Below are 12,393 nucleotides of genomic sequence, written 5' to 3' on the forward strand. Positions count from 1 at the left end.
AGGTTTTACCTGCCAAAACCACAATCTGATTATGAGGCAGATCATGGTTTTGGCACGTAAAACCTCATAATTTAATCGGAGTGGGAACTCCGGAAATTTGGACCACCTGGGGTTTTTTTAATGTGCACCTAAATCTAAGTACACGGGTGTTTTCGCATTTCACCCCCATCGATGGCCATCACCAACCCACACTCCTTCATTGACATTGTAAGAGCTCACTACCCCTCTTGAACATTCTTAAGTGTCATCCTTTTTGTACACCCACCCTTATGTAATACCCCCACAGTGGGGCCTTTAAGGTGATAAAGTCAAGGCGAAGTGAAATTACATTCCAACAACCCACGAACAATGTGTTAAGGGCCAGCGGCAGGCAAAAAGCTGCCCGAAGCAGGTTTTTCGTGCCGTGGGAGTGATCGGTCCGGGCCCACTTTAAATTGCCACGCACCCCGGCAACAGATAAGCTGCAAGTGAAGCAGACCAATGAGAGCTGCCCCCTTTAGTGATGTACACACGGCTGGTCTGGAGGCGCGCGCTCGCTCTTTAAAGAAGGAAGGGGGCCTCCAGACCGGCCGTGGGAAACTGGTGTCATGCGAACCCGCCCGACCGCTATATTCTCTCACTCGTATCGTCTGCTCGGGTCAGCTTTCACTCGCGCTCGTTTTGGTTGGCTTTTCAGGCGAGACCTTCATGCGTGGCTGAATGAAACGCCTGCCTTCGTCCGCCAGTCGTATCGCTCGTTGTGTCACGCTGCTCTACGGTGTTCCTTTGTTTCAGAATTCTTGGCCTCGTGGTGCCGTGACCTCCGTAGTTATGTCAAGCAACTTGTTAGCTTTCAAAAGAATGTGTTTACGGACTTTAAAAAAAAGTTCAGCGAAAACTGACGAGCTGTTTTAAAGTTGCTCAATATAAGTGTGTTGGCTGCGGTTCGTGTGATGTCGTGGTGCTGCTCCGCATTACACGCCTGTTATGCTCGACACCACAGGAAGCTTTGCTAGCCAGTGTCACAAAGTAAGCCTGTCTTGCTACGTTCTGGGGCTTGCTTTGGGTAACATTTTTGGATGATACGATTTATTTTCTGGTTCCCGCGAAGATCGTATCGAGGTTCTAGTGTATGTGCATTAGGCACAGGTACACAGCATTCCTGACAAAAAAATAAGACTGCAAGGCAAGAAAAAAAAATGCACAAGGCCGGGCAGAACATCACCTTGTCCCACTTTGCTAGTTTTTTATGCATGAAGTCCGAATAATTGTAAGAGTCAGGCACCGTGATTTATTTATTTTATTGTGTTAGCAATTACATGGACACTCCAAGCGCATTTCTGCCGTCGCTGTGAGGGTCCGTATAAAGTCTAAGGGCGATAACATCGTCACCGCGCGCCTTATGCTGTATGTGCGAGTGAACGCATGCGAAGGTGAGCCGGCAATGGCTGCTCAATCTAGCGCATGTAAGGGAGGAAAGCGGGGATGAAGCGCACCATCTTCCGTAGCGCGCACGGTTCCGGGGGAAGGGGAGAGAGGGGGTTCTACTCAAGCGGCTTCCGCGTAATGCGCAGCTACGCGGGCTGCCCTATCTTGAAAGTCATTTGCGACAGGGACAGAGTCCGCCGCTCAGCTCACATTAATGCGAGAGGCAGCAAGACCAATTCGCTCGCTGCTGCCGCCGCGCTTGTTCACTCCAGCATTTTGACAGAGAATTTCCACGATCATCGAATGAGATGTGGTCATGTTTGCTTGTGCAAGCTTGACACCATGCTTATTGACTTACCGTATTCATTCGAATCTAGGCCGATAGCCTTTTTCAAATAATCATATACCAAAATCTAGGGTCGGCTTAGATTTGAGGACTTTAAAAAATGCGCCAGTTTTTAACTGAAATTGATAAATATTGTGCATAGCTAGCGCCATCTAGAAAAGTCAGTATCGCAGCCGCTACTAGCGGCTGCACCAGTAACCAACTGAAGCCCACGAGCGACGTCGCCATTATGACCTGTGTCGTATTGGTAGTATCAGCGTGCGGTGGGGCGTTTTCGTAATGGCACCAAACGGGCAATGCCCCTATAGTGCCGCTTTCAATCAAAAAGTTGTGCTAGCCGCAGAGGCACCGTCAAACGTTGAAGCCGGGAGGGACTTCAGCATCAATGAGAAAAATGTCCGTCGTTGGAGGGGGCAACGGAAGATGCTTTTTGCCCAGGAACTTTGATCGTGCGCTCCTTCAAAAAGCGCAGCATCTCTAATGCGCTTCAGGGTATACAGGGTGTTTCAGCGAACACTTTCAAAAATTCCTTAAGGTTGCCTGTGGCAGAGAGACCAATTCTAGCTCATAGGCTGGTCTACTCGGAGAGGCGGACATTACTTGCACAATTGAAATGCGTAATCAAATAATTAACAAAAATTCACTAATTAAGTTTCCAACTAATTATCTGATGGCCCATATGCAATTTACAAATTGTAGCCGTGGAGTTCGCAAGGCGAATCCACTTAGAACGAATTCTCGGGATGACACCAGTTTCGAGGTATTAATTCCCGAACATTGCCGAGCATTGGCGTCCCAGTTAGTTAGGCTATCTGCCACAGACAACCTTAAATAAATTTTGGAAGTGTTCGCTGAAACACCTTGTACAGTGCAGTCCACATATAACGATACCACATATAACGATATATCGGTTATAACGATGAGTCGACCTAAGAGTATCAACTTATGCATTGGGCCTATGAGAAAAAAACCCATATATAACGATATATTATTCACCGCATATCGGATATAACGATTGAAATTTTGCTTCTGGACAGTGCTTTTCATGCAGAATAATCGTGAAAATTGCGTTCCTACGTTGCCCTTAACCGAGACGGGGCGAAAAGTTTGCCTACGCGAGTTCGTATCTGCCGCCATTACCGCGCAGCGCATCCCGCCCGCACGCCGATTGCGAAAGCCTCGGAGAGCATCGCAAGTTGGTGCAGTGTGCACAAGATGGCGCCAGCTGCTTCACCCACGCGTCCCCGGCGGTCGCGCGAGGAGAGGGCGGAAGAAAGGCGAAGGCAACGCCTCCTCTGGCGAGGGGCGCCTGCGCTCCCTGCCGCGCTCTCTCTCAACGGAAGCAGCGGCAGGTGCGCCCCTTGAGACGAAACTAATTTTGCAAGAGCGGGGAGAAAGCGATAAGCAAGCGGCGCCTGCGCGGCCTATGCACCGCGGAAGCAGCGGGAGGTGCGCCGTCAGAGCGCAAAGCTGCGTCTCTCGAGACGAAGCTGCAAATTTTGCAAGACTTGAAGTACGAGCTCGCGCTGTGGATATGACGATTATGAAAACCGGGAGCACCACGATCATGAAGGCTAAGAAGCAGTGTCCATGCCGATGAACGGAAAAGGCAGGCTTCGTGCGCCACGACGAAACCCCCATGGGCGAAACCAACAAGGTGGTATCCGAACTCTGGGAGCACGTCGCTACTGACGATGAAATAGGTGGTGCTTCGATGGAGGAGCTTCTGAGTGAAAATAGTGCTGCCTCGTTCTGCGAAGAGAGCTCCGACGGGGCGATCGTTGTCGCGACAGGCGGCGGCGTTGTGCGACGGAGGCGATGACAGCAGCAGCAGTGACAACGAGATTGACAATGGCCCGCCTTTGACACCGACCGCGAGGTTAAACCAAAGTGCAACATAGTCGATCGAGTCGCTCATTAGCCGCCAGTGTTCGCGCAGCAGATGGACGCGATGCACACGGCGGTTGTGAATCCGAAACCTCCGCGAAAGCAAGTGCAGATTTTTATTTCCGCGTGCCTAACGATTGAGACGCTATTTAGAGGTATAAATAAATGTTTCATTTTCACGGCCTACTTTCTACGACGTCGATTTTTTATCGCAAGTTTCGGTTTCGGGACTGCAAAGGTATATTCGGCATTTTTTTTTCGCAGTCCAGATATAGCGATAATCGGTTATAACGATCGGATTTCTCGTTTTTCTCGATATCGTTATAAGTGGACTGCACTGTATAGTGTGCTGGTTCAAGACAGTTATAAGGAAGATAGCGACGAGGCTAGCAGCGAGACACGCTGAATGGGCTCTACATGTTCATATTGAATAAATGCTTTTTTTTGTGTGTGAATGCTGTCCTCGGTTTCTTGTTCAGCCATCATTCGAGGTAGGTTTTTTTCTGTTTTTCTTTTTTTCTGGCTTCGGACTTCAGAGGATCGGCTTACAATCGGAGTCAGCCTAGATTTGAGTAAATGCGGTAGTACCATAAAATTCCGAGAGATGCCCCACCCCTGAAAAATGCCCCCCCCCCCCCCCCACCCCTTGGCTCATTATGATATGCTTAATAAAAATCGGGCCCCTCGGTTCCCTTTCTTCTCGTTCACTGCATAACGAGGGCTCGAACCCGGCAACAATGATGCCTTCAGGTAGCATATGTGGGTTTATTGACCAGTTGCCATCACCCAAAAAGATCACGTGCTCGTGACGCCTGCGGCAGAAAGGATGTTCCACATCCACCCCTAGGCTTGTGAGTGGTGGCGCTGGCTAACACTCCCAGGGTTAGTTCTAGTTGTAAAACATAAATACCCCAGAAAGTGGATGGGAAAACGGTTCCGCGGTAGCTCAATGGTGAGAGCATCGCACGCGTAATGCGAAGACGTGGGTTCGTTCCCCACCTGCGGACAGTTGTTTTTTCATCCATTTTCATTTTCATTAATTTATCATTTCTTTAATTCAATTATTCAGTACAAGTAATTTTCCCCTATGTTGTCCTTGGTGTTATTGTTTGTTGGCTCATTATGATATGCTTATTAAAAATCGGGCCCCTCGGTTCCCTTTCTTCTCAATTCCTTCAGTGTCACTTTGGCACCAATCCGAAGAACAGCTTATTCATGTGCTCACTTCAGCGGCTGTAGCTCGCCAACTAATGGTCTGAGCGAAACGCAGCAAATGGCAGTTTGTTGTCTAAACCTGCCACTACATGCGCTCAGTAGCCGTAGCGCACCCCTCTGCCAGTTGGCCAGTACAGTACAGCAGGCCAGTACAGTAAAACCTCGATAATTTGGATTTCACAGGACCACAAAAAATGTCCGAATTAACCGAATGTCGAATTATAGAGGGCATCAAGAAAACAATAAACCAAATGCTTTACGTCAACATGATTGTATTTACTGAACGAATCAGCCCAAATCCAGTTTCTATTTTGCACAAATGCAGCGCAGACTCTGCAATGCTCATCATCTCGTGACTCAGTAGCACAGCGAAGGGGGGGGGGGGGGGGGGGGTCGGGTGTTGTAACCCCCTGAGGCTGAGTTAAACACACTTCCATCCAGCCCCACCAGTCCAACGTGTACCTTCAGCTCTCTGTTCACATTGTCATTACAATTCAGGAGGTGGCTTGAGGTCAAACTTGCCCGATTAACAAAAACACTAACACTGTCTTGTATTTATTCATTCACTCTTAAATTACCTTGAATAAAACGCTGAAGAAATAAACATCATCATCATCCTTGGTGTCATTATTATAATTATTGGGCATTTTATTTGCTGTTGGATTCCTCTAACTTAAGCAAGGAAATTGCATAATATGCAAAGTGCTTGCTCCCCGCCCCCACAAAAATTTGGCATCTGTTACACTAAAATTCCTTGACTAATTTTTAAATACAAAGCGCACAGCCCTACTCTGAACTCCTTCCCAGTTTGTCTAGTTCGCGTCCAAGGATCCCAAACCGTGCTGGCATATTCAAGTATTGATCAGACACTAGAAAGATAAGAGTAGAGCCTTTGCTTTGATTGGAAATTGTTTTGTGTTTCTTTTCATAAATCCTAGCACACGAGATGCCTTGGCAGTAATATAAGTGCTTGCTCCCCGCCCCCACAAAAATTTGGCATCTGTTACACTAAAATTCCTTGACTAATTTTTAAATACAAAGCGCACAGCCCTACTCTGAACTCCTTCCCAGTTTGTCTAGTTCGCGTCCAAGGATCCCAAACCGTGCTGGCATATTCAAGTATTGATCAGACACTAGAAAGATAAGAGTAGAGCCTTTGCTTTGATTGGAAATTGTTTTGTGTTTCTTTTCATAAATCCTAGCACACGAGATGCCTTGGCAGTAATATAACCAATGTGACGTGTCCAAGATAAATCAGTGGTGAAATACACTCCCAAATATTTAAATTCTGACACAGTCAACAGTTGCATCCCATTAATATTATAATTAGACTGAAATTGTTTCTTTTTCTTTTTAGAGAAACACATGTGCACCGTGTAATCCTGTCGATGTCACCTTGCAATATTGCGCAATCATTTAAATTATTAATAACCCTGTACAATATGCAGTCATCTGCGAACATGCGCACAGTACAGTTAATATTCTCAACAATGTCATTACCATACATCAAAATGAGAAGTGGGCCAAGCACCGACCCTTGTGGTACTCCCGAGATCACGTCAGCCTCACCCGATTTCTCTCCATTAATAACAACCCTCATACGTCTAAGCTGCAGATAATTTTTTTATCCCATTAATTACAGTGGTGTCAATGCCATACCATGACAACTTTTCTAGAACAAATCATGCTGCACAACGTCAAACAATACAATCAATCGTTCCACCTTTATACAATACACTTGCTAGGTCACGAGTTAATTCTGTGAGCTGCGTGACGCAGGAGAATCCACTACGGAAACACTGCTGGCAATTGTTTAGCTAAAAACGAAATTACTGTTTGCTGCAACCACTGTGGACGAAACCGTGGCTGCTGTCTCCGCGATCATGGACGGCGACCTTGTGGTTCTGAAGGCACGGCCGACACACGAACCGAGTCAAAACAAAACTACTGCCGCAACTGCTGCGGATTGTGGCCGCTACTGTTGCGATCATGGACCAACTGCGGCCAACTATGCGGCCAACTTTGTGCTATCATCAGTCTATATTTATGTCCACTGCGGGACGAAGGCCTGTGATCTCCAATTACCCCTGTCTTGCACTAGCTGATTCCAGCTTGCGCGGCGGTAAACACCAGAATAAAGGTTTTAGAGGAACAAATACGCACGAAGCTTTCCAGTGTTGCTGTCATTCACGTACAATTTCCACTGATGACTATGGCGGTCGGGTTGGACGCTAGCGCAAGAGTCCTATGTTTTTCTGGTCACGAAACTCCGCCGTCACGCTATAGGAGAGGTTCATACGCTGCCCAAAGCTGCCGCGCCACTGTGCCACAGAGGGCATCGTTCGCGTACCGAAACGCTTGCGCACTGCGAGGCGAGCCGAGTGATCGGGTGCGTTCTGTGCATGTGCTATTTTTCGAGTGCTGGACTGTTTAGTTGAAGTGGCGAGGTGGGACAACGATGCCGAACACATCTTGTGTGCCGGGGTACCATTCCGGCTACAAGGGCATGACTGAAAAGCTGTCGTTCTGTTTACCTATTGACAAGGAGCAGCGCGAGAAAGGGTAGCAGGCCATACCGCGACAGGGAAGTGGCGGTTTTAACTTTGAATCGAAGTATATGCGTGTGTGCGCGAAACACTTCCGACGCCTCGGACATCATCACTGCGTACAATTTCAAGATCAGTGGCGATGCCGTGTCCCTGGAGCGTGAGAAGCCGACGCTGAAGACTCCAAGGATTTTTGAAGGCGTTCCAGCGTACCTCACGAAACCTCGGTCCCGCTCATCGACAGTTCGACCCTCACGCAAACGGCCACGTGAGGCGTCGGTTGAAGAGCGCCAATCATCGCCGACACCGTGTTTAGACTGGACCGATGCTGCATCAGCGAATGAATCATTTCTCTGCATCACTTTGCAAAAAGTAGATGTAGAGCTTAGATGGTAGTGGCGCATACTCACTCTGGGGGATCAGAAGCGCACGGAGCAGCTCAATTTCATTTTCTTTGTCATTAAGTATTCTACGGAAGCAGCCCTTTGCAATAACAATTTCATTCTTTTGATCTCCCCCTGATAAGATATTGCCCACAGTTTAACAGAATGTGAACAGCTGTGCTCGGCGAACAATCTGGCGCTATGCGCATCAGAGAGTTGGCGCTTGCTTACGGGTAAGCAGGGGTGCCCATATGTTTGCATTTGGTGGTAAGTGGCGCTTTGTTGCAAATGCGCGGTGTTTAATTTCAGGCAAATATTAAAAATTGGAGCCTACCGAAGTGTTGAGGCGAAAGGCTATGATGAAGAAATCTGGGCCGAGACCGCCCGGCGGTGCAAAGCGGACGCATTTTGACGGGGGCGAAATGCAAAACACCCGTTTATTTAAATTTATTTATTTAAATTAAAGGATCCCAGGTGGTCAAAATTAATCCCGAGTCCCCCACTACGGCGTGCCTCATAATCGTACCTCCCCCCCCCCCCCCCCAGTTCTGGCTCTTAAAATCCCAGATTTCTTGGGAGAGACTGAGACCGCCGCAAGCTCCATGTTATGAACGGCTTTTTTTTCATCCCGGACACTCATTTTATGGCAGAAGACGTGCTCAGGCAGTTATTTAAGCATGTGGAATGTTAAAAACAGTTACGTGAAAGTAAAGTGACGGTTGTGGAACTTGAGAAAGCTAGAATACTGAGGCTGTCTCACACATAACCACAGCGGTAGCGGCGTTCGCATGCCCTCTCCTGCACGGTTGTGCCTCTATATGAAACTGATGCGACAGTTTCGTGACCAGAAAAAAACATGGAAGGACTCTGCTAGCGCCGTTGTTGCTCTTTTGAGTCGCTCATTTGCGGCGCTCCTCGCTTGCCGAGTGTGCGGCCACATACGTCCGAATTAACAAGAGTTTGATTACATTGAATAATGCATACGCTGGCGGGAACCAGAGGAAAATTATCCAATTTTCCGAATTAACGAGAGTCGAATTAACGAGGTTTTACAGTACTACTGTCACACGGAACAAGCAAACAACTAAATTTTTATATGTGCAAGGATAAGAACCTAGTGCAAATCCACTTGAAAATTGTGATCCCCTTCAGATTCGACATAAACGGGTTCGACTGTACTTCGGTGTATGCTGTTACGTTACAACAAACCCATCCAATTTAACCAGAACAAATGCTTACCTTTTCCACCCGGTCTGGCACGTAGGAAGGGTCACAGTACACCTGCTTGCAGCGTGCAGTCTCACTGCCCGACCGCACGCCTACCACCCGACCATTGTCCAGCACAATCTCGTCTATGGGCTTGTCCAGCATGTACGTGCCCCCATAGATGGCACTCAGCCTGCACACAAAGCACTCAATCATTCACAAAATTGATGCCTCATTTCGATCAACTGTACACACATGCCTCACAAAAAAGGCTGCACTAGCACCTTTGAAAAAATTGTGCTTTTGTGTGGAACCGTTTGTAGCGCAGAATTTGGCAACTCCGGCGACACAGGTCTATGCTGTCATTAATTTGTGTCATGCGGCGTGCGCATGCAAATATGAACAGATCTCACTCTATGACTGCAATTACTTGCTGTCACAACATTAGCACGATGAGCGCCGGCAACGGAGAATGAACGCTTCACACTTCCTCTCGCTTCACCGTGTCTCAAAAACTGGATATTAAACGGCCTCCAACAGTGTGAGGCATCTCGGCTAGCCTTTTGAGCTTGGAGCAGATTACCTCCAAGATACAGCACATGTACCTGCTCGGGCAGGGCAGAGGAGCCTGTCCCCCTTGGCGTGTGCTTTATCACGTTACCAAACGCCCCTCACTCCCTTGTGCACTCGTCAACTCTAAGCTACCACGCAGCCTCCACAAATCCTTTACCAACGCGATGGATGGTGCAGCGGTGTTTCCTGCATCCCACACGCACGCTTTGACGGTTTTTGCCAATCAAACTTTTCATACTGAAGGATGCATGCAAGGAACTTGAGCCTCAGCCGGATAGTCTTTTGCTACATTTACCAGCCATAGTAGGCTCCAAACACATGCTTGAAATGGGCCAAGAACTTGGTTAAGTCAAAACCAGGTCATGAAATTGCTTGATTGAATTGAAGACTGGGAAATTAAAATAGTTTCTTAAATCACGGATTTCGTTATAAGACTGTATAACAAAACTACTTTTGTGTCTGATGTAACGAGGTCTACCACAAAATGGTGTGCAGCACATACCTGGCGAAGCCCTGTGGTAGCTCACCGAGGCCGTAGAGTGGGTAGAGGTAAGGAGACTTGCCATACCGGGCGAGCGAGTCACTGTACAGCTTGATCCTCCGGATTAACTCCCCACATGGCCTCTGCAGGTACCTGCACACACACACACACATCATCTTGGCATCCCTTCAGGAGGGCTGAACTCACATTTTCCAAGCACTGCACAGCCACACACAAAGGAAGCCATGTTTAGTGGCCACTTGCCACAAAACTGTTCCCATCAGTTTCTTAAAGTGACACTAACAGCAAATATTTAGTCAAGCTAAAAGATTAATGCTCTAGAATGTCTAAGGCATCATCAATATTAGCGAGATGAAACAAACTGAAACAGGCGAGACTAAACTGATTTGTGACTCTGCCGGGACATTCTAGCACTTGTCTGATGACAGACAACATCAACAGAAACAACTCGCCTGGTCACAGCGTTAGAGGCACGTTTCGATGATGACGAAAACTGATCCCACCGCAATAACCTATTCTACGGAATCTCTGACCCAACTACAAATGAAACCTTTACTAAGTCTGAAGAAATAATTCAGATCTGCCGTGATCATCTACAAACCAACATTAACACCATAGATATAGAACGGGCACATCGCTTAGGGAAACATGCCGAGAATCGGAATCGTCCAGTTATAGTAAAATTCGCGCATTGGAAAACGAAAGACGCCCTTTTGTCAAAAGGATGAATGCTGAAAGGAACAGGTTATAGTGTAGGTGAAGATTTCTCTCGCCCGGTTCAGAAAGCACGGAAAGCCCTTCTGGCTTTCGCTAAATCTAAATCTGTTTCGTTCTCTCTACGCTATAAAACCTTGTGCATTGGTACTAAACGATATATTTTTGACGAATCAACTAACTCTGTAAAGGAAATTGTGTAGCAATCATCCCGTCCCCTAGAAAAAAAGAATCAACCAAGACTTGCATCCAGAAATGATCTTTCGTTTTCCGCAGTATTTACTAACGCACGCAGTTATCTACCGAAGCGCGAGCTTGTATCTATCATATCATCAACAGGCAGCAATATACTCATTCTAACAGAAACCTGGCTACACAATGACGTCACTGATACCGAAGTTTTGGATGAGCTACCCGACTTCCAAGTTTATCGAGCTGACCGCGTGGGCACAAGGGGCGGCAGTGTTCTTATAGCAGTTCACCGGCAACTTCCGTGTTCATTTATTAATTAGGCTTTCTAAAACGGAACCTACAGAACGTTCCACCAGACGTAAAATTACTAGCTTATAAAGTCACTTGTTAGGCCCTAGAATACACGTCAACCATCTGGAACCCGCATCAAGCATATCTCATCGATGCATTAGAATCGGTTCAAAATCATGCTGTTAGATTCATTCATACCTCATATGACGTCAGCGTTTCATTTCTGAAATTAGAATCCGGCCTATCAAAGCTTTTATGTCGACGTCGCATTTCCAGCCTTTCCCTGTACCACAAGTTCTTTTCTTCCCTTAATCAACCACCTTACATCAGAGCAGCAGCACGCATATATCACCGCACCAGCCATCCACTTCAAGTAGCGCGCCCACGTGCTCGGACAACCTCCTTCACTGCCTCCTTTTTCTTCCGAACCGTGACAGACTGGAATGGCCTTCCCCCCAACATCGCTACTACCGCCTGCCCATCTTCATTTATAGAACTTCTCACAGACCATTTTGTTAATTATTTACCTCGATGTTTGTACGATCTTATGAAAACCCACCCCCTATGTAATGACGCTACGGGGGACTTTTAAGGTAATGAACTGAACGTCAACATTGTAACACCTCCTTATAATTGTGTCACCAGTACTAAACAACTGATAGTAAAAAACGGTTGCATTGCAATTCACGGCGGAAGAAAATGCCACTTGCCCTATTCGATTCATTTAAAAAGCTCATCGACGTTACCCATGACACGGGTGGTCAAACGATTTCGTTTTCATCTGACGCTACGCACTTTTTTTCTTTTTTTTAAGTTTTGGTATCACGTAGCACTGCACTGCTTTTCCCCGACTCGGAGAGCTCGTATACTGCAAGCAGCAGAAAATGTAGCACCACATTGTCTCGCTCGTGGCGGGCAATTTGAATTGCACTAGAGGAACGTGGCCCCTCCAATTTTCTCTGGAAATAAAAGTATTTTCTCGCCACAAAATAAGTGCTGCAAGGTATCTGGAATGATATTGTAGCAGTTCACATTGACTTAGTATATGCCCTTAAGGTCTGCTTGCTTTATTGTACGGTGCAGCTATCTGTTGTGGCACGGCCGCTCGATCAATTGCCGGCGCGTACGTCC

At 47.1% G+C, this 12,393-nt stretch overlaps 1 protein-coding gene and 1 non-coding gene across 2 annotated transcripts in view; one reads left to right on the forward strand and one right to left on the reverse strand.

The window, feature by feature from the left end:
- The window catches only part of LOC119431022 (rab GDP dissociation inhibitor alpha-like), a 131,969-nt gene that overhangs the window by 75,187 nt on the left and 44,389 nt on the right, over positions 1-12,393 (reverse strand). Inside the window, exons 3-4 of the mRNA XM_049656871.1 lie at positions 10,066-10,197; positions 9,024-9,183 (exon numbers count right to left, since the gene is read on the reverse strand). Coding sequence (XP_049512828.1) covers positions 9,024-9,183; positions 10,066-10,197 — 292 coding nt within the window. The remainder of the gene's footprint in view (positions 1-9,023; positions 9,184-10,065; positions 10,198-12,393) is intronic.
- Positions 4,576-4,647, forward strand: Trnat-cgu (transfer RNA threonine (anticodon CGU)). The gene has a single exon. It is a non-coding gene; the product is annotated as a tRNA-Thr (tRNA).

This window comes from Dermacentor silvarum, chromosome 10, assembly GCF_013339745.2.
Source record: "Dermacentor silvarum isolate Dsil-2018 chromosome 10, BIME_Dsil_1.4, whole genome shotgun sequence".
Classification (NCBI taxonomy): Eukaryota; Metazoa; Arthropoda; class Arachnida; order Ixodida; family Ixodidae; genus Dermacentor; species Dermacentor silvarum.